This window comes from Oryzias latipes, chromosome 7, assembly GCF_053564925.1.
Source record: "Oryzias latipes strain Hd-rR chromosome 7, Olatipes_Hd-rR_3.1".
NCBI classification, from domain to species: domain Eukaryota; kingdom Metazoa; phylum Chordata; class Actinopteri; order Beloniformes; family Adrianichthyidae; genus Oryzias; species Oryzias latipes.
Genome location: NC_136243.1, coordinates 14,517,040 through 14,539,152, shown reverse-complemented (window position 1 = coordinate 14,539,152; position 22,113 = coordinate 14,517,040). Strand labels below are relative to the sequence as shown.

Genomic DNA, 22,113 nt, shown 5'->3' with positions numbered 1-22,113 from the left:
CTGGCACTCTTGTCACACATCACACCTGACACCTTTTACTTGTAGCAGTCTCTTTTCATCGCTCTTTTTTGCTCTGGACTTTTGTACAGTGGCAGAGAGGTGCAAGACACGCTTACATTTGAGGTACAACTACAAATCCCAGTACAATTGAACAAATACTGAAACACAACAGGAAATCACGGAACAAACTACAGAGTCCTGGAAACACAAAAACAAATCCGGGTGCAAATTACCAAATACCGAATCACACAAAGCAAAACCGTTAAAAATGACCAAATCCAGGAACACAACAACAAAAGTGGAGACCCGGCTTCTAGCAGAAAGGGACGTAATAGAAAACCAATCGTGTATGATTTTTTTTAAAGTTATTTATTACCGTTTTCTTTATGTGGACATTATATACATGAAGTTTCGTTAATTTTTTCTTCATCTTCTGCTGTCATGTTTTGTTCGTGCCGGCCGGCTGTTTAACGGAAAGGAAATACCCTTAACCCTTGTGCTATCTTAGATGACCCCACCCTTCCATTGAAATGTTCTCCCTACCATGACAAAGGTGGATAAAGGTGGAAAGATTTCATGTAATTCATGGACACCAGTGAAGATCACAAATCATTGAAGGAAAAAGGTTCAGAGCACTGTCTAGTGGGTCTAGATGACCCAACTCCCAATGTTAAAGTGCTGATAGCACAATGGTTACTACTGGAAGTGACACAAAAACTTTACCTTGTTGTAATCTTTATTGTAGTAATAACATTTTAAAAAATGCTTTTGGACTGTTTCATGTATTTATAATGTCCACATAAAGAAAAAACGAATAAATTACTTTTAAAAAAATCATACACGATGGGTTTTATTTTACGCCCCTTTCTGTTAGAAGCAGTGTCTCCACTTTTGTTGTTGTGTTTCAGGACTCTGTAATTTGTTCCATGATTTGCTGTTGTACAAAAATTACAAAATGTTGAGTCCCTTCGCCCTCAGGCGGGGGATAGGTTTCTAACTGGTTTTGGCCTTCAGGAGTTGAGAATATCTTTCTTAAATATTGTACTTAAATATTTATTTTCCAAAATAAACATTTAAACTTTGCAACTAATTATTTTATGTTAAATAAATGTTTAAGTCCAAATTAAATAATTAGCTGTTAAACTGAATATTTATTTCTGAGCTAAATGTTTAAATCCAAACTGAATATTTAGCTAACATTCAAATTGACTTGCCGATTATGGAAGCATTTGTGTCTCATAATTAAAAATTAACATCAATAACAGAACTGCTTTTTCATTTTTAAAATGAAGCTGCGTTTGTTGACGCAAAAATGAAATGAAAAATCAATCAGCCAAACTGCATTTTTCTTTGTCTTCTTCAACACTGTTCATTCATTCAAATGAGGGGATAGCATTTTTGTTTTTACAGAAAGTTACTTTGTTACGGTGTGCGCTCCGGAGGAGCCAGCATGAGCGAGCTCGCGGACTCAGGAGAACCGTGTCTCCTGGGAGAACTGTGTCTGCACAGATTTAAAAAATCTAAACGCAAAAACTTTACTTCGTAATCTAAGAATAGTGTATTCAAGTCTTCTTGAGAGAAGATGCAGTTACCATCTTTACCAGCAGATGGCGGCATATCTTTCTGTCATCAGAAGTTAATGTGTGACGGATTTTATATCTAGTTCTTTGAACGCAATAAAACTTCTTTCTCTTTCGGCTTTTCCCATCAGGGGTCGCCACAGCGAATCATCCTTTTCCACCTCACTCTATCATGAACATCTTCTACCCTAACATTAGCCAACTTCATGTCCTCTGTTAAGACATCCATATATCTCCTCTTTGGCCGTCCTCTTGCCCTCCGGCCAGGCAGCTCCATCTCCAACATCCTTCTACCAATATATCCACTATCCCTCCTCTGAACATGTCCAAACCATCTCAGTCTGGCTTCTCTGACTTTGTCGCTAACACAGGCAACATGAGCCGTCCCTCTGATGTACTCGTTCCTTATCCTGTCTAACCTGGTCACTCCTAAGGAGAACCTCAACATCTTCATCTCTGCTACCTCCATCTCAGCCTCTTGTCTCTGTCTCACTGCTACCGTCTCTAACCCATAGAGCAGAGCTGGTCTCACCACTGTCTTGTACACCTTTCCTTTGAGTCTTGCTGGCACTCTTCTGTCACACAACACTCCTGACACTTTCCTCCAACCGCTCCAACCTGCCTGCACTCGCCTCTTCACCTCTTTTCCACAATCCCCATCACACTGAACTGTTGACCCCAAGTACTTAAACTCCTGCACCTTCTTCACCTCAGTCCCCTGTAACCTAACGCTTCTACCTTGATCCCTCTCGTTCAGACACATGTATTCTGTCTTACTACGACTGACCTTCATACCTCTTCTTTCCAGAGCAAACCTCCACCTCTCTAGCTGTTCCTCCACCTGCTCTCTACTCTCACTGCAAATTACAATGTCATCCGCAAACATCATTGTCCAGGGAGATTCCTGTCTTACCTCGTCTGTCAGCCTGTCCATCAGCATAGCAAACAAAAAAGGACTCAAAGCTGATCCTTGGTGTAGTCCCACCTCCACCTTGAACTCCTCTGTCTGACCTACAGCACATCTCACCACCGTCATACTTCTCTCATACATGTCCTGAACTACTCTGACATACTTCTCTGCCACTCCAGACGACCTCATACAGTACCACAGCTCCTCCCTCGGCACCCTGTCATACGCCTTCTCTAAATCTACGAACACACAATGCAGCTCCTTCTGACCTTCTCTGTACTTTTCCATCAACATTCTCAAAGCAAAAATGGCATCAGTGGTGCTCTTACGGGGCATGAAACCATACTGCTGCTCACAAATCTCCACCTTCTTCCTAAGCCTGGCTTCCACTACTCTTTCCCACAGCTTCATTGTGTGGCTCATCAACTTTATTCCTCTATAGTTGCTGCAGTTCTGCATGTCACCCTTGTTTTTAAAGATCGGGACCAGAACGCTTCTCCTCCATTCCTCAGGCATCTTCTCACTCTCTAAAATCCTATTGAACAACCTCGTTAGAAATTCCACTGCTGTCTCTCCTAGGCACTTCCATACCTCCACAGGTACGTCATCAGGACCAACGGCCTTTCCGCTCTTCATCCTTTTCAGAGCCTTCCTAACCTCATCCTTTCCAATCTCTACTACTTCCTGCTCCACAACAACCACATCTTCCTCCCTTCTTTCCCTGTCATTTTCCTCGTTCATCAGCTCCTCAAAATACTCCTTCCATCTTTTCTGTACACTCTCTTGGGTTGTTAGCACCTTTCCATCTCTGTCCTTAATCACCCTTATCTGTTGCACGTCCTTCCCATCTCTGTCTCTCTGTCTGGCTAGCCTGTACAAGTCCTTCTCTCCTTCCTTTGTGTCTAACCTGTCATAAAGGTCATCGTAAGCTTTCTGTTTGGCCTTTGCCACCTCTCTCTTCACTCTACGCTGCGCTTCCTTGTACTCCTGTCTACCTTCCTCAGTCCTTTCTACATCCCACTTCCTTTTAGCCAACCTCTTCCTCTGGACGCATTCCTGTACTTCCTCATTCCACCACCAAGTCTCTTTACCGTCTTTCCTCTTTCCAGATGACACACCTAGCACCTTCCTACCTGTTTCCCTGATAATCTCTGCTGTAGTTTCCCAGTCCTCTGGAAGCTCATCCTGACCACCCAGGACCTGCCTCAACTTCTGCCTAAATTCCTCACAAGTTTATTCATTCTGTAGCTTCCACCACTTGGTTTTCTTTTCTGTTTTCCCTATCTTCTTCTTCCTGACCTCCAGAGTCATCTTACACACCACCATGCGGTGCTGTCTGGCTACACTCTCTCCTACCACCACTTTGCAGTCATTAACCTCTCTCAAATGGCCTCGTCTACATAGGATGTAGTCCACCTGAGTACTCCTACCTCCACTTCTGTATGTCACTCTATGTTCCTCTCTCTTCTGGAAGTAAGTGTTGACTACAGCTATTTCCATCCTCTTCGCAAAGTCCACCACCATCTGTCCCTCCAGATTCCTTTCCTTCACACCAAACCTGCCCATCACCTCCTCATCACCTCTGTTGCCCTCACCAACATGCCCATTGAAGTCTGCTCCAATAACAACTCTCTCTCCTCTGGGAAAACTCTCTATGACCTCATCCAACTCATGTCTAAAGTGTTGTGGATGATTCGCATGGTTATTTTGGCAATTTTTACGCCGGATGCCCTTCCTGACGCAACCCTCTCTATTTATCCGGGCTTGGGACCGGCACAGAAGTTACTGACTTGCAACCCCTGTGGCTAGATGAACGCAATAAAACACCGACGTTAAAAAGTGGGGGTTTTAAATAAACATAGTGGTTACTTTATTGTTTCCCTCTAGAAATCTATTAATTTAAAGCACTGACAGCAAAAAAGAGAGTTCTAACAGAAATACCTTTTTTTGTAACAGCAAACCAAAAATAAAAATAGGAGAAACCAGCAAATAAAAAATCACAGAACCATCCAGAAAAACTGGTCCACTTTCTTTTTAGTTCTTCCTTAATAGTGTTTGCTTAAACAACTGTAAGACACTGACATTTGTTGTTTTAATTATTGTTTTCTATTCGCTCACACTTGTACAGTAAAGTTATGGCAACAAAAAAATTGAAAACAAAAATGTTATTTTTCTTTAAACGGGAAGAATTAAAGCAAATAGTTGTAATCATTTAAAGTTGCGTTACTATCAACCCCGCCTTTGTTAACCTTTGTTAAGTGATGTTAGTGAAGAAGATGGAAAATACACAGGGAAACTAAATGATATGTATCCCGAGAAACATATTTAAATTTAATAAAAATCACTGTATCAGAATCCTTATATGTAGAATTGTTGGTGTGTGAAACAAAAAAATAAATACTTGCTAACCTAAAGAGGTGGTAATAACTCAGTATTTGCAGACATCTTCCCAGTGGTGAGCCATCAGGGCCTTCAAGGCTTTCTCTGAAGGCCTAAAAATATCTGAATCATGTGTTAATTATATTTTCCCCATGCATACACATTAAATCATTCCAAATAGTCTGTCCATTCCCTTTTATTGCGTTTATGATGGTTATGCTGCTTGCAGACAGACGTATTTTCATATTGGGGCATTTAACCAACTGCATTTTAGTTGTCCTTTGTTGCTAGGCAGGGTCAGAGCTAAATAGCCCTTCACTATCCATTCTGAAGGCCCTGTAGTGCAAAATCAATGTCATCATTCATTTCTTTCAACCGATCAGAATTTGAGTTGGTGTCAGCAGGGCCTTCTAACAGGCTTCAGCCATGTCACGGTATTCAAACCTTCTGATTGGACAGAAGTTTCAGGAAAACAGGAAAAATTTCCCACATGCAGCCTTCTCCAGTAGCTGTGGAGCACTTTTTTTATGACAGTTTTCCTTTTTTTTTGTATCACTTGCAGGGGTGGAACATGCTGGTACCTTTCCCCTCCCATTTTAGAGTCAATATTAGTATCAATATTGACAAAGATTAGGAAATCATAAATTCCAGCTTCTTTTAGCATTGCAAAAAGAACAAAATAAATGTTTTTTAAATGATATAAAAGCAATAACAACAATAAAAGTGTGTATTTTTGGTCCTTTCACTCTGGTGTTTTGCTACCCTTCCAAAGTTTTATGCCCCCCTCCTGCTCCCCCAAATAAAATGTTCTAGTTCACCCATGATTACCGGTACTTGTCATGTTGTGTTGTTTAATTATTAAAAATATGAAAAAGTCTTTACATCTCTCATGTGTACAGAGCCTCATTGGCATCTTTTTCTTGCATTATCTCCTCCACTGCAAATACAAACTCAAAGGTAATATTTTGGTGTGGTGGACTGGTTAAGGATAAGCAGATTTTCTATTTTATTATTACTTTTTTGCATTTTTGTATCATTGCTTTTCCTCCCTGGTATACATGTATACGTTTAGTGCATCATCTTTTTTCTTCTTCTTTTTTTTTTCAAATCTGAGCTGCCTTTTCATCTAAAGGCCTTTACTTTGATTATTGCACACAAGATTATGATCCATCCTTCATCTTGATGCTAGCTTATTTCCAGGGGATGCAAGTTCAAATGAAAAAAAATGGATACAGATTATTTAAAGCTGGAACTGACCTTTCACTTTCACAATGCAGATTCATTTCTCCGACAAAAACACACGGAAATACAGACAGCCAAACACAGATTTAACATCTCAGTCTCAGTATAAAGGGAAGGACTCCAACAATCATTTTTATGCATCAAAGCTCTGTGCAATATTGTTGATGCCTAAAAGTACAGTTAGAATAATGTTGTTTTTTCTTTATCTTTTGAACATTGTTAGAAGTCAGGGCTCCTCATAGCAAGTAGGTCCTGGTACAAATCCTTTCTGTGTGGAGATTTTATCTTCTCTGCGAGCATGAGTGGGTTTTTTTCAGGAACTCAGACACAGTCCATGTTTATCCTAAGTTTACGTGGCCGACTTTGTTTTCACCTCTAAAACCAATTCTGATCCGGGGGGCCTTTTTAATAAATAAAATAAGTTATTTAAACTCGGGGGGGGGGGGGGGGGGGGGGCTACTAAAGAATTAAACATGACAAGAGCAAAAACAAACCAAACCAAAGAGCACAATCCTACTATTTCAGTTTCTTCGTAAACAACATTCTTTTAATTAAGTTTACATAGGCAACTAAAGTAAACTAAAAACAAAGAAGACTGCTTGATTAAATAAAAACTATTATGATATCGTATAATTTCACACACACTCAAAGCTCTAATTTTACATTTTGTTATTTACATTGTTTTTGTTTTTTGCGTTTGAAAAAATAACCACAATACCACAACAAAAATAAATATTTCTACTATTAAAAAAAAACACTTGGAAAAGACATCTTGTAGGTGTGCACCTGCATGAGAGAACAGCAGACACGTAAACTAAAGGAGCCATTTTTATTCACTTATTTTCACCTCATTGACATGTTTTCTGATGTAACAACCTGTTTGGTTAAAATGGCTCACCTTTTCCATGGTCTTTGTGAAGATCAAAGGTGAGTTGTAATGAGGTAGAGCATGAGTCCTGGAGTTTTTGTTGTGGGAACAAGGTATAGAGGATAAAGGACAGAGTAAAGTTTATTTCACTGCTTTTAGCAGGAGATCGGTAAATGTTTCTTAGTACTGATAAAAGATTTCAGTAGTGCTGCTTCAGTGGTTCAGAAGCAGCCCAGGGCAGAAGGCCCAGGTGTGTAATGCACTGTCTGCCGCTGGTTCCCACCATTGAGAAATCAGCATTTCTGCAATGAAAAAGCAGCTTAAATCTGGTTTAATTATATATGTAACTCATATTTTCTTCCTGATTGAAGAAAGTAAAACATTAAATTAAAATAAAAGTAAAAATAAATAAATAAAGATTTACTGAATCATGACATACCAACTGTTGTGTAAACTTTGTAGTGCACAAGTACTTATCAGAAATTATTTCTGCTTTCTCACTATTTATCTCCACAGAACCTCGAAGACAATAATCGGAGGAACGTGAGTTGATTGATGGCAAAAACAAATTTAAACCAAGAAAACAGCAAACTTTACCAAGCAACACCACTTCTGTGGGGAAGACTATAACTTGATTTGCAAACTTTACATGATTCCATTTCAACCCCTATTGAAGTATTGTACAATACACTATTACAAAACATGCTTGAAAATTCCCAACACGTATCCAATTAAATTCCAAAATATATATGAATAAAATAAAATGTGTGCTATACAAAAATGCGTTTTCCAAGACGTTTCTAGCGGCATAGAGGGTCTAGGGTATTTCCTGGAGTCGTTTCCGTGTATGTGGGAGTCATAGTGAACCCAGAATAGCCTCGGTGATCCTCCTCACTGCCCCCCGCTCTTCCTAGTCTGAGCTGAGCTGACCGGATGGACGCAGACGGCTGCAAATAGTTTGGGAAAACCTTTTAAAGTAGAAGAGGCAGCGATGAACCGACAAGGTAAGAGCAGCTCCTGGTATCCTGCTACAGACAGGGGAAAAAGTTGGTAGTTTTCAGTCCACTGACGGTAGTTAGCATCAACAGGTTAGCTGTTAGCCCGTTAGCCTCCAGGCGAGAATTCAGCACCACGGACAGCTCCTATTTAATATCTGTTACCAACTTCCGCAGAAAGCTCCCTCACAGTCACGAACGCTCTGATATCTATTTCACGTCTTCTAAGCAGTTCTCCTGTTAGCAGCCTATTACCTTTAAAAGTGCGTTTGTCAACAATGTTTTTAAACAGATGGATCCGCTTTTTTCTTATGTAACACGTTGTTTAACCCATGTTTATTATTATTATTGCAATCATTCTGTTATTTTTATGAGAAAACTTCAGTGTTTGCACAGAACCGGAAGTTATGTGCAACCTAGTGATGATGTTTGAAGAACTTTTAATTTAGCTTTCAATCAAGTTTTCGGTCTCTTACTTTCTAAAAAAAAACAGCTCACTTCCGGTTTCAGAATGTTACCTGTGCATATATTAAATTACTTCTCTAGTTTAATATCTTTTTTTTTTAAAAGCACTATTATTATTGGCAAAATATTAATATTTATGATAAAATAAAATAGATTAAGATTCAATAAAAGAAAATCTGATTCAGGTCTTGATTATATTCTATATATATGAAAGCTTACTGCAATTTGATCACATCTTCTTCTTATGTTTCATGTTTGTTTACATTTAAAATTAACTTTATCTATTATTTCGTCCAAAGGTTTCGGTGGGGCTTCTTCATCTCTGAACTTCTCTGCAAGACTAACAGGGAATGAATGTCCACACACAGAGCTGAGAGAGAATGACCTGGACAATCTACGTTTTGAACTTGCTAAGGTAATTCCTAACAGTCAGGGATGAGGCGTGAGTGCTGCACCAGCTGACTTTGTACAGTATTTTTCCCTTACTTTCACTCAGACAGAGGATGAGATTCAGACCTTAAGGCAGGTGCTTTTGGCCAAAGAAAAGTATGCAGCAGATATCAGGAGCCAGCTGGGAATGGGTCCTCTCAGCAACGTGAAGCAGAACCTGTCCAAAGGCTGGCAAGAAGTCCAGACATCTTCCCCGTAAGAAAAATCCAGACCCTCACATGCAAAAAAGAAGCACATTCAGAGGTGTTGCTTGATGTTTAGCATAGAATGCCTCTGTGGCAGCTCAGTTACATAACCACACAAAGGACTGCTGTCATAAATGTGTCTTCTTTACTCAGCACAATAAACGGTTGACCTTTGCAAGTTCTGGCTTTCAGATACCTCACAGCCTCGGCTACCCTGGAGGACATCAGCCACTCCAGTGTGTGAGTCTTTGTCCATCATGTTTTCTTCATGAACTGGAGTTTTGAAGCTGTCTTTATCTTGCACTTTTGTTGGAAAAGTTCTTTATAAATAAAGTTAACTTAGGTTTGGTTAAAGTGGGTTTCATTTCTGAGAAGCGAGTGATGGGATTGTCCACTTCAAATAGGATTGCTGTTCTGTTAATAGCAGTGGAGCCTGACTTAGTACAAGAAGCAATGGCTTTACCCGACTAAAGTGTTTGCCTCAAGTGAGGCTCCTCATACAGCCAGATAGGCAGCAGGCATGACGTCAACAAGCTTATTGTTAAGTACGGCTTGTTTTTCATACACACCCATCTGTTATGTAATATACAGCAGTCCTGACGTATTTTTTGTTTTGTTTTTTCATTTATGGCAAATGTTCTACTACTTTTGGTTGTCGAAGTACTTTGACTCATTTTTGACTGCAGGTATGTGAAGACAAAGGACAGTCTGTCTCATGCCGGTCAGGTGACGTCTGCCGCTCTGTCCTCTGTGGGTGTCGTCATCACCAGGAGGCTGGCTCAGATGAGGTGCACACAACTGAATTTTTAATAAGTAGCAAAACAAGGTTTAAGGAAATGTTTAACCAATGACTAAATAATTACCATAATTACTTTAATGACCGAGTGCACAAACATCTGTTTGTCTTAGCTGAAGAGCTTAGCTTGAGCTGCATACAACATAAAAAACAAACTTCTGGGTTTTTAAGGACTAACATGACAAAATCTGTCATTATATGAAACACAAATTAACTTCTTCAGGGGTTTTTAGTGAATTTAAGTTTAGAGGTGGACAGAATGAAAGTTTCATCAAGATTTTAACTTTTCACTTAAGATATGATGTTTGTATGAAAAAAATAGGATTGAAGAACCTAATGGAGACGGTCCACCTTTTAAGTGATGATTTAGTTTATACAAACAAACAAACAAACAAAAAACCTCTCCATACATTTTCCTTTGTGATTCAAATGTGATTTAAATGTTTGCAGACATGTTCCAATGAGGAATAAGTCCACAGGAATTGTGTTCTGTTTCTTTTTTTCTTTGCATATTTGTCTTACCTGAACCAGGCATGAGTTTCCTGCATGAGCTGAATTTTTGGGGTCATGCTGCTGATCAGACTCAAACTGGGACTCAGGTCTTTTCAAAACCTGAATTTTTTCAAGCCCTCAGAGGTTGACCTGCTGGTTTGTTTTCAGTCTTTAGCTGCAAACCCTAAATGGGTTTTATTTTCAAACTATCAACCATTAAGTGTCACATTTCCTCTTTGATGCTTACGCTAGACAGTTGAAATTATTCTTTCATTATTACAGCATATCATCCAGTTTCTGGGTTAAAGTTGCTTCTGAACATTAGGCTACTACCAGTTGAACTTTCGACTACTTGACTGCCAAACAACTGAACTTGGACTTATCAGGGACTCAGATTTGGTAGCAATGTATGAGTCGTGTCCTTTTCAAAACACCGAAGTCCCGACCGATTGAAAGTGATCATGGAAAAGAAATTAAGTATTACGATTTGTGCCCAGCTGAAATTATGAAACCAATTTGATTTGGACTGCCTCTAAATTTCGCACCAAGCCACTTCTAATTGTTGGTGATGGACAGGTGCTTGTAAACAATGGAAAAAGAAAAGAAAAAGCAGCACTCTTTTGAACCCGCAAATAGCATGTTCTTGAATGCGAAACACATGCCTGGTGTGAACGTAGAGTTGTAAAAGGACCCTGTTCTTCAAAAAGAATTTAGTTTCGTCTCATCAGACTACAAAACATTTTCTCCAAAGTTACCTTTATGTTGGGGTTGTAAGGGGTTGTAAGCTAGCGGAAAAGAGTGTAAACAGATGGATGAGGGGATGTGGGAGCAGTCTTACTCTACACTGACGGTCCCGCCCAAAACTCAGATGTGAATTTTTAATGAACTCCTGCTGCTCTGCAGAAACTATGTCCTAGAAAATGACACAGGTTTTTTTTATGTAGGCTAAAAACTGCATAGTCATAATTAAAAGACCACTGGGAATGCATTTAAATCAGATCAAAGGATGATTGGAGTTGAACTTTAATCTAAATTCAGATAAAAACCATAACTTTTTTTCTATAACTCTGGTAAATGATGATATTGATTAAAAATGTATTATTAAACACTTTTGGTGATAAATGTCTATTTAGGTTTCTTGCATATAAAGAAAGTTTTGATAGTTGGACAAATTCACTCCTTATTGTGTTTTTCTAAAAACTGTTTTCATCCTCTGAAACTAATTTAAATATGAGTTAATGTTTAAGGCTTGTGCGGCAATACCACCTATTTCTTTCTGAAGCAAACAACTCTCATCCAATCAGATCACAGGGGATATCCTCATTATAATCAGTAGCAAATTATTTTGTTGTGTAGGAATTGTGACAGTTTTTAAATTTGCATTTCTGTCTTTGTTTTATGCTAAAATCCATCAGAGCCCTGCCTCTTCCAAGCCCACCACGGTAAGATTAGAGCTCCTTAATGACCAACAACACCAAAATTCAAGGATCATGTTGTTAGGCTTCAGTTTTTGATTTGATAAAGACATAAAAAAATAATTGTCTTTTCTTTTGCTTTTTTGAATTGGATTTCTTATTTCATGAATTGTCTCAAAATCACAGAAAACAAATAATACATTATATTGGATTGTCTAAGTTTTTGTGCATTTTTCTTCAAATGAAGACTGGTTTTCCTTTTGTATGCATGGATTTTGGTGTTGAGCAATTATACATGAAATTGGACAATTTTGGTATTTTTTAGATTCTTATCCAAAGTAACTTTTATAGTTTAGTAAGGTGTGATGTTCTGTTGTTTTTGTCTAATGTAATGTTTAGCTGTCACCTTTTGTTGTTGTTGTGTGTCATCCAGCACACTGAATCACTCCATGAGTGTCCCAGCTATGAGGTAAAGCACATGCGTCCTCTCAAAAATACTGAAGTATATTTCTCATTTCTGTAAACACTTGAGGGATTTTTGTTGTTTCTCCACGTCTCTCCACAGACATTCCTCTACATTCAAATCTCTGGAAGAAATTGTTGTGAATGTGAAGGTGGGCATCGTAAACAAAGCAAGTGTATGAACATAGTGTGTCACTCTGATTACTGGGGGTACTGATTACCTGCTTCTGAATCCATAGGACAAAATGACCGGAAGTCTGTCCAACAATGGAGACACGTCTGGGTATGACAGAAGATTCGCACGCAACCCATAAGATGAAAAAATCCCAACTGGCACTATACTATTGAGCGGCTATGGAATGATTATTTAATGTCTTTTCTGTGTGATTGTGCACACTGTTTATTCTGATTCTCAATGTAAAATCAAGGATAGAATGTTTTTAATTTGTATCATATTTAAGATCAGTGTTTCCTGTCGTGCTTGTTTGTTTTTTTGGAGTATCCATGCTAAAACTCAATCTTCTGATATCAGCTAAAAAAGGAAAAGTATTTTTTTTAATGTGACGTTTTTCAATTAAAAACAATAGAACAGCTAGTCTGTTTTCTTTTGTGGTTACAGAATTATTATAAATTCAACAAATGTTGGATGTTCTATGCAGAAATGGTTGGGGGTAAACTAACAGAAACTCCATTACATTTACTTTAGTGACTCCAAAAAAAGGTCTTCCTCTAAAAGTAATTAAACTGCACTTTTTCTTTTACTAGAGTAACCCCTGACCTTGATTACTTAGTTACACTTTTCTACTATTTATTCCTGACATTAATGTAAGATATATTTTTGCCCAGGAAATTACAACTATATTTACTGTTATTAAACACATTCAATGAATCAGGTTGTAAACAAAAATATGTTAAAAATTATTATTTAAATGTTTGAAAAAAATGTAAACAAATAAATTTTTTGTCATATTCTATAGGTTTGGGGAAATAAATAAAATATGTCGATGAAACTGTTTCTTAATACAGCACAATTCCTTAATCTGTTACTTTTTTATGCCTTGTCTTTTACTTCTACTTGATTATTGTTAAATATTTTAGAAGGAACTTGTTTCTTGTTGAGAAAAGTTGATCTCTGTTCCAGTTTCCAGAGATCACGATCAGCTCTTGTCCTGTAGGTGGCGCAAAAACCTTTGAATTCAAAGACTAAGACGAGCTAACTCAAAATTGTCCAACAATGCATTAGGGTGACGTCTAAAAATTACAAATACTATACGAAAAAGTGAAAAGTTTGCTGTTGCACACGTTTAGACATTTTAAAAACGTGCAAATAGAGATAAAAACATCGTTCCCTGACCGGGAATCGAACCCGGGCCGCGGCGGTGAGAGCGCCGAATCCTAACCACTAGACCACCAGGGAAGTCTACTATACTATGGTCAAATAAAGTTAAAATCCATCACGGTTGTATGGGCCACTGAAATTGTACATCGGTCCAAATATACCCATTATCTCAATGTCTAGGCCAGACTCTGCTCCACTATCTATGGTAACATTCATCTGCCCTGAGCAGCAGAGTTATTCAAAGTCCATGAAATGGGTCTGTGCCAGCGGGTTAAATTAAGACTTCCAGCTTCCTAGTCCGGTGTCACCTACCCAGGAACGAGACGCACGTTCCGTGTCCTCTAGCTGCCACGCAGCCCCCGCCCACGTGTCAGAGCAGCACGCGAGGAGGAGAGCAGAGCCGCTATAAAAGCCAGCCGTAATCTCTGTGCAGCGACCACAGACTCTTAGTGAACAAGAAAGGTCCACACAGCTAGTTTGTCCACCAATGGGTAGTAGTTACATCTAGCCCTTCATCAGCATCCAGCCAACCGCATCTGGTGCCTGTCGCCCTCCATCTGTGAAAGGTAAACCAATTACCAAGCTTTTATCTTGAAATATCGTTTTTTTTTAATGTAATTTCTAAGATTCCACAGTTCATAATTTCTCCTGTTTTTAGATACTGTGCCTCTGGACTAGTTTGTTTTCCAATCATTTAATAAAAGGTACAAAAATCTGCATTGTAGAAGTTTCAGTTTTCTTATTTTCTGCATGGTTCAACCCCAAATAATGAATCAAGCTTAACATCATTTTTTTAATCTTTACTTTCAAATTAAATTGCAAATTTAAATCCAAATAAAAACGTAAAGATGGAAAATTGTTGATTTAAAAAAAATGGAATTTTAATTAAAGTTGAGCACCATCTATGAGCTTTTTTTTTTTAATGATACACTTAGTGTTTTGAGTTTTTGTATGTCATCTGGTCTGTTTATCTAGGCTATGAAGTGCTGACGCACATTTGTCTTCTTGAAATCCTCAAAGCCATCTGCTGTTTCCAGCCTTAAGCTCTAAAGCCTTTTGCTGCTTCTTCCAGATAATGACACAGTTCAGGCTGGAAAAACTTCAAAGCCTATCATGTGAGGAGTTCAATTGGAAAAGAAAAGATTGATAATCACTAGCTTCAAATTTTAAAAAACATTTTTCTTTTAAGTTTAATATTTGTATGTGTCTTACTGGTGATGTAATATGGGATCTGGGGCAAACCCCTTCCAAACATGCAGTCTGCTCGTGCACACTGCAAGGTGACACTCTGGCAGACACTGTTCCACATTGTGCTTATTTGAATCATGAGAAACCTGACTCCCAGATGCAGCTGCTTGTAGTTTATCATTCTGCAGCAAAGGCATGAAGGGCTGCAGCATTGCCAAGGAAGCATGAATTAATATTTGTGCAGAGCATGCCTGCAGTGCATAGTGCTGCACAAAATAAAGTAAAAATGAAGTTGAAGCTTGTTTTTTTTGTCCAACCTTAAAAGATCCATGTTCTTCTCTAGGCTACCGTCTTCCATCTTTGAGCGGTTTTTCCACCTAAAGTCGGAGAAAATGGCTGCAATTCCATCAAGTGGCTCACTCATTGCCACCCATGACTACTACAGAAGTAAGTCGAACCCACTGGAATGAATAATGTGCTTTTTTTTAACAGAATTTAATTTTTGATGGCATATGTCACAACCAAAATTGTCTTTCCTTCAGGACGACTCGGGTCCAGTTCCAGCAGCAGCTCCTGTGGCAGTTCTGAGTACACCGGGGAGGTTATTCCACACCATCCAGGTTTGGAAATTGATTATTTTTTATGTTTAAAAAAAAGAATACTTGTGCATCGTCTTATTCTACAATATTTTTTGTATCTTTCAGCACTTCCACGGCAAGACTCAGGGCACTGGTGGACTTCCTTTTTCTTTACAAAACAAAACCCGGCAAATGGATCAGACAATCAAAAGTGAGTTGGAGCCGTCACTTGGATTCTTTCTGGATTTTCTGGTTTGGTGGGGTGGTTGACCAAAGCTCCTATGTATTGCAGGACCAGATCCTACACCGTGGCCAACGGTCAGGTGTCCTGCATCGCCAAGGAAATGGTTTTGAACAGACAGTTGAGCGAAAGCAGCGAAAGCGGAAAAGTTGAACCAACTACTCCACCACCCGTGTCCTCCTAGACCCGGCTCCATCGCCCCCACCCTCCTGCACCTTCTTCCCCCACTTTCAGCTTGCCATTCATCACATAGTCCAGCAGTGGAGATGAAGATGACGATGGCGATGATGAGGGTGTTTTGTTACTTATAGTGAATAGTTCGCATGTCATTTTTGTTTCGTGTGTTATCTGTATATTATGACCAAAAGTTTTAAAAAATGTAAAAAGTATTTTTTTCATGAACTTCTTACTACTTAAAATAACAATAAATAGTGTCTAGTCACGACTTGTTTCTGTGTCCACACATTTCTGGATCACTTTTATCTAAAAATTGCCAAAACAGATAGACTGTAACAGGAGACTTTGCAGCATTTTTTTTAGACTGTCACAGTAGAGCAGCTGTTTTATAACCCCGAGGAGAACAACATGCAGCTTAATACTTAATCCATTTACCTTAGATATGATTAGAAACGATTACTGCAGGTGCTAATACAGTTTATGTAATGACGCCACACAAATGTGGGTCACCAGCTTCTGGAAGACCCCGCAGGGCGAGAGGTTAGAGCGATTAGGTTCTGAACAGAAAAAGTTCCAGCTTGGACCGGATGGAGTTTGTCAGATGATCACTAACAGACATGAATGGAATCTGAGTCATCTGCCGAAACGCACATCGGTTAGAAAGTGGCCCTGACCATCCAATCACTTACAGAATGTAACTATAAATGGATCTGGGGGGCGACATATGTAGCAGGAAGTGACATTTACATAAATATACATACATACATAGTTATATATAAGTATAATCAAATAATGTACAGATTTGTGGACTCCAAAGCAAAATAATTTGGGTCCTGTGACTTCACCATTGTAGCTTCTGAAAGTTTATTTCTCTTTTTACATCCCTCTTTTTATTTTATTTTCTATTTTAACTTTATTTTAACATTTTGTGTTTGAGGCTAAACTTTATTTATCTAAGCTACATTTGCATACATTTCTTTTTAGGGACCAGATGGAAAAAAGAGAGAGGGACAGAGTGGGACGGTAAAGGGTACAAAAAAGAGGGGGGGGGGGGTGTTCAAGAAGTTGGAGGATAAAAAATGAAGATAAAGAGTCGGAGGGGGTAGAACTATAAGAGGAGGCAACAAGTTGCTAGTGTTTTATCATTATTACTGTCTAATGTAGATGTTAATCAAGAGACTGAAACACTAAAATATGACCAACATACCTGTTGTGAAGGAAAACCTTCACACACATACATATCAACACATGCAGATCACAAATACAGCTCACACTCAGATACATATGCAGATGAACGCTTATTATTCCTGTGCAAATACACATACACAAATAATATGCTCTTTATATTTAAATGTCCATGCAATATTGTTAAGAACTCACTATTTTTTATAAACTCCTCTGATACTGGATTCTCTCATGCAACAGGTTTCAGTTCTCACAGAGACGCTTTTTTTTTAGTTTTAACATCTTAAATGGAGCAAACACAGATCTCTTGTGGTCGGTCTTTTGGACTTTTTTTATAATTGAGGAAGAAATGATCATTCAACTGATTCGGCATGAAAACCGTAGCGTTATAAAATAGAAACTGCAAGTGAAGATATTGCAAATTCAAAATATCATCTGATGCTTTCAATACAGTTGATTTACAATATTTTTAAGTAGAAAAACAAAAAATTTGAGTTTCACTCCAACACACTTTACTTAAAATGATGTTAGCTTAAGCAGAAGCCCCTACATTTAGTGTTTAGTGTTTTTGGTATTTGTTTTGAATATTTGCTGTGCTTTCACTTGAAAAGATGAAATATTGTGACAGTATAATGGGAAGCACAACACAGGAACCCTCCAAAGTACAGAGCGGAGCAGCTTAAATGACAAACATGGCTTGGATCCACCTGGACACACTGAACAGCAGGAGTTTAGACTGCTGGATCGCAAAGCTGCTTGAGGAGGAAGAAGTCCAGAGTTTATTGAGGCCAGGTTTACCTCCGACGTAGAGCATCAGTCCATATGCTGCCGCTCTGGTGGCTTTTGTCTTGTTCTTTGCCTGATCTTGCATTGTGTAACGGACCACGTTGGAGCTTGACTTTCTTGAAGAAATCAATAGATGCACTGATTCTCTGAATGGACTTTTCTGTGAATCGTTATGCAGTTAACGTTTTACTAAGTGTTCAGTTAAGAATAGAATGAACAAAGTTCAGACATCAAGCTGTTTTGAGATAGTCCCTCTGTTCAAACAGGAAAGTCAAACAATAGCGCTTCTGAATGGAGACATGAACCCAGCGTGGATTCTTGCATCTGAAAGATTAAAGTCAGAATTCTTTTTGTTTGAAATAAATATAAAATTTCCTATAGGTCTGTAAAGCTTCACAATTGTGATCTAAAAACCTGTAACTTCCGTGTCTGTGGTTTGTAGATGTCTTCTGTCATTCCAAAGGGCATTCTGAGATTTTAGGGTAAAGTTGACAGAGTAGACCAAAGGTCAACATCAAAATGACATTTGACAGATGTCAAAAACTCATAGAAGAACACGAAAAGTTAGAGATCCTGTAATTCTGCTGAAACACATAAAGTTAAAATAGAAAAAGCATTTGTTTCAAATGTTTGTAATAAAAATAAAATAATAAAGTTGCTCCAAAAAAAGAAAGTTATCACCAGAAGAAGAAACACAAATAACAAATAGAAAATTTAAAATAATTAAAGTAGAATTGTTCAAGTAAACATCTATTTACGAAAATAATTGTAACGGTGGAGCAGTGTTTAGGCTTTTGCAAGAAGGTCCTTGGTTCCAGTCCCAGCTGGGGGTCCTGAAACAGAATACTAAAGGGGGACCTTTCTGTGTGGAGTTTGCATGTTCTCCACGTGCATGCGTGGGTTTTCTCTGGTTTCGTGTTGTTGCCCACTCTGTGTAGTTTTGTTTAGGGTAACTCATAATTAAAGGGGAGGTCTAGGTGTGAACTACCATTTTCTTTAGTACTTGTTTTCTCCCATTTATTTTAGTCTAGGGAGGTTAGTGTTTGTCTTTGTTTTCCTTTTTTCTTTTAGTACAGGTAAGAAAACAGATTTCAGTCAGGTGGGGTTTTGTTTGTCATTTTGGCCTTGGTTCACCCTGAAGTCCCTTTACTTCACTTTTAGTTCTTGTTGGTTGTTATTTATTCCTTTGTAAATAAATTATTTTGGTGTTTTTGTTTATTTAAATTTGGTGACAAAACCAATAACTAGACCAAACTACCCCTGGACCAAAAAAGGGGCGTGACATTCCTCCCACCATCCAAAAACATGCTTCATAGGTAAATTGGTCACTCTAAATTGTCTACAAGTGTGTATGTGAGTGTGCATGGGTGTGTGATTGTGGCCCTGCAACAGACCAGCGACCTGTCCAGAATGTCCCCTGCCTTCGCCCGAAAGTGGCCGGGGTGGGCTCCGGCAGCCCCGTGACCCCCAAAGCAACAAAACGAATTAGAAGATGATTGAATGAATTTGTAAACAGCAAACCTGAAGAGCATGGGTGGTTAGAGTTGAGTGTGGTAGCAGGCTCTTTTTTTCCCTTGAAGATATGATCTCAGGGCAGACATAGAATAAGAGTTTCATTCTTTTCACTGCTCTTTTTCAGTTATGAAGCTGTATGGAGTTGTGTTGTGTAATGACTATATTAATGAAATGTGGTGTTTTTCATTAAAGGAATAAATGAACAGAATCACAGTAGGGCCCCCTGCTGTTTAAATACAAAGAAAAAACTGAATGTAATCAATATTCTAAAACATACTGCAATAAACAAAATGTGTGCAATAGTTATGCACATATATACACAAAAATAATAATCTATTCATATTTAACATGCAATACATAAAAAGTATATGCTATAACCCACTAGCATTATTCCAAATATGTCAGAATCTATACAACCAGAGTGCATGATTAGTCCATTTCTTCTTCTTCATGTCTTCTTTTTACTGTACTTAATATGTTTTATATTTGGATGTTGTTTGCATTCAGCTTCTGTGTTTTGATCCACAAAACATATTCAAACCTCTTTTCTTTTTTCCTTGATCTATGTGAGAAATGTGTATTTTGAACCTAAAGCTTTTAAATGAGCTAATTTTCTTTCGTTAAAGTTGTCATTTACCAATTTACTGTCACTGAAGAAGCAGTCGACTTTTTTTGGAGTGCTAACAAACGGAATATATACAAATAGTTTCACCAAATTATTCATCTTTTCTATCTATTTAATATTTTCTTACACATATAAGAAGATAAACACTTGCAGAATGTCCATGCAATTGCAGAACCGTTTACTAAAATGTAAAGTGTCTCTGTGTTGTCGTCTGTAAGAGGCCGGACAGATTCCTGAATTAAAAGTGTGTTGGTGATATCCGGTGCTGCTGGATGAATCAGCGTGGAGTGGAGGTAATTCTCTTGTGAGCCGTCAGTGGAAAATGCCATCCCAGCTCCACAAGGCATTCCTCCACATCAGCTGCCTCAAGTATAAACAGGGAATCTGGGGCAAAGGCCTTTCACTTGTGGCTGCAGAGCTGCCAAACAACTTCCAGCCCTCCATGCACACCAAACAAACACAATTTTTTCAGTGTGGATAAGATAAAAGAAAAGGGAACATGCCACACACAACAGTAATGCAGAAAGATCATTGGGTAACTTCCGATATTTGTCTTTCAAGGGGTGAGACAGCCCTTGCTGTGTCCAGGAGTCGTGGTGTCATCCTTTTTTTAGGCTTGTGTTTGATCAGCAGCATGAGCTGAGTGCGTGGACCCCCCTGAACTGGTCCATGCACATGTCAGGAAGTTTCCAGTGACCCCTCTGGAGATCTGCACAGAGTACACACGTATTTAAGAGATAAATACGGGGCATTTCAGCATCCTTAAAGCAGATGATATATATATATATATATATATATATATATATATATATATATATATATATATATATATATATATATATATATATATATATATATATATATATATATATACTGCTTTTAAACATCTATCCAATTTCTTAATCCCTTCTGGGGTCACTGGGTTGCTGGAGCCTATCCTCCCCAGTGTTGGGCAAAGGTAAGTACACCCTGGACGGATCAATTTAGGGCCTTTCATAAAACAACTACAATGTTTCCATTTAGTCATTCATTAACTTTCCTCTAAATGTGACTAAATACACAAAAAGCAGTGTTTCCCAAAAAAAGCATGCACAGCGTGGCAACAGGGGAAAAGTCCACTCTGAGGTCCTATTCATAACCTTTTGAAGACCTTTTGAAGTCTTATAATACGTCTGGTATTATATGGGCAGAATGTAATTTTACTGCAAAATTTAACATGGCTTACTTAGTTTAAAGTAACCCAATTTTTAATTATCTGCAGCAATTTTTTTTTCTTTTGAATTTGGCACATTTTGCAGACTTTAAAACCTCCTTATAAACATGTTTGGGATAGAAATGTTTTCTATGACTAAAACTGACTAAAGTCTAAAGCCGTTGGAAAGCTGTGGATTTCTATGGAAGTGTTGTTTTGCGGTTTTTTTCTGCAATGTTGACTCTAGTCTGAGGGAACATCGTGTCTGTTCTCACACAAGACTGTGTTTGTAAAGTCAGCCGTGAATGGTGCCAGACTTCCAGTAAATAAGTCAAACTCGGGTGTGGAAATACTCTAATAATAACAGCAATTCTCTTCTATTAGAGTGCGGTTCTAAGCTAAGCAGGACAGGTCATACTTGACAGAAAAGCCCAAATTTGTGTACAACAGACTCAGACTTTTCAACGCTAATATACTTTCTTGTCAAAAATAAAGCAAAAAATTAAATTTAAACAAAAAAGTTAGTTTGAATTAATTTGAAATCCACATTTAATTTACTATTAGGACTGCAACAATTGTATAAGATAAAATAATATTTTAAACCCCAGAAAGCTTATTTACATCACACTTTTACTGATAAAATTTTACAAAGCTGTTGATTGTTTGCAGTTTTCTCTGTTTGAGCCAAACTGATCAATTTAAATGTTTTCATCTAGCGCCATCGTGTGGTTAAAAAGATTATTGTAATAAAAAAATCTCATTTTATTATTTGCCTTAGACCTTTTTTGTATCTTTTATAGCTCCGTGCATGTCTGCGGACATGTTGATTTTTGTGAATAGGTTTTATTAAATATTTATTTTACATTCGTCGTTTTATCAAAGGTTGGTGAGAGCGTGTATCTGTGTTGACCTGTAACGGGTCAGGGTGGGCCCTGCCTCCATCCTAAAGCAGCTGGGATAAGCTCCAGCATCCTTATGACTCTGAAACGGAAATGCTCTAAAATCCCTTTTTTACAAGTCCAAGTTAAACCCAAAGCCTTCGAATTTA

At 38.2% G+C, this 22,113-nt stretch overlaps 2 protein-coding genes and 1 non-coding gene across 5 annotated transcripts; 2 read left to right on the top strand and 1 right to left on the bottom strand.

Moving 5' to 3' along the window:
- Positions 1-7,828: 7,828 nt before the first annotated feature.
- Positions 7,829-12,699, top strand: LOC101174594 (tumor protein D54-like). 2 transcript variants are annotated; one of them, XM_004070960.5, is made up of 9 exons: positions 7,829-7,983; positions 8,739-8,854; positions 8,936-9,084; positions 9,267-9,314; positions 9,761-9,862; positions 11,778-11,804; positions 12,211-12,246; positions 12,343-12,391; positions 12,479-12,699. In XM_004070960.5, the coding sequence occupies exons 1-9, from the start codon at positions 7,971-7,973 to the stop codon at positions 12,551-12,553; spliced, it is 615 nt and encodes a 204-aa protein (XP_004071008.2). In that variant the 5' UTR covers positions 7,829-7,970; the 3' UTR covers positions 12,554-12,699. The 2 variants fall into 2 exon arrangements, with proteins under 2 accessions (XP_004071008.2, XP_078806403.1); XM_078950277.1 differs by having other exon boundaries at positions 12,177-12,246; positions 12,479-12,680.
- Positions 12,700-13,584: 885 nt separating this feature from the next.
- trnae-cuc (transfer RNA glutamic acid (anticodon CUC)) lies at positions 13,585-13,656 on the bottom strand. The gene has a single exon. It is a non-coding gene; the product is annotated as a tRNA-Glu (tRNA).
- Positions 13,657-14,002: 346 nt separating this feature from the next.
- ppdpfa (pancreatic progenitor cell differentiation and proliferation factor a) lies at positions 14,003-16,030 on the top strand. 2 transcript variants are annotated; one of them, XM_004070860.5, is made up of 6 exons: positions 14,003-14,144; positions 14,237-14,282; positions 15,110-15,213; positions 15,309-15,386; positions 15,471-15,555; positions 15,637-16,030. In XM_004070860.5, exons 3-6 carry the CDS (start codon positions 15,159-15,161, stop codon positions 15,767-15,769), a joined length of 351 nt encoding a protein of 116 aa, XP_004070908.1. In that variant the 5' UTR covers positions 14,003-14,144; positions 14,237-14,282; positions 15,110-15,158; the 3' UTR covers positions 15,770-16,030. The 2 variants fall into 2 exon arrangements, with proteins under 2 accessions (XP_004070908.1, XP_004070907.1); XM_004070859.5 differs by lacking the exon at positions 14,237-14,282 and having other exon boundaries at positions 14,004-14,144.
- The last annotated feature ends 6,083 nt before the right edge of the window (positions 16,031-22,113 follow it).

Coding starts and splice junctions, on each gene's coding strand:
- ppdpfa (XM_004070860.5), top strand. CDS start 15,159: ATGGCTGCAATTCCATCAAGTGGCTCACTCATTGCCACCCATGACTAC. Junction 15,214..15,308: donor CACCCATGACTACTACAGAA/GTAAGTCGAACC, acceptor TCTTTCCTTCAG/GACGACTCGGGTCCAGTTCC. Junction 15,387..15,470: donor GGTTATTCCACACCATCCAG/GTTTGGAAATTG, acceptor TGTATCTTTCAG/CACTTCCACGGCAAGACTCA.
- LOC101174594 (XM_078950277.1), top strand. Junction 9,085..9,266: donor GAAGTCCAGACATCTTCCCC/GTAAGAAAAATC, acceptor TCTGGCTTTCAG/ATACCTCACAGCCTCGGCTA. Junction 9,863..11,777: donor AGGAGGCTGGCTCAGATGAG/GTGCACACAACT, acceptor AAAATCCATCAG/AGCCCTGCCTCTTCCAAGCC.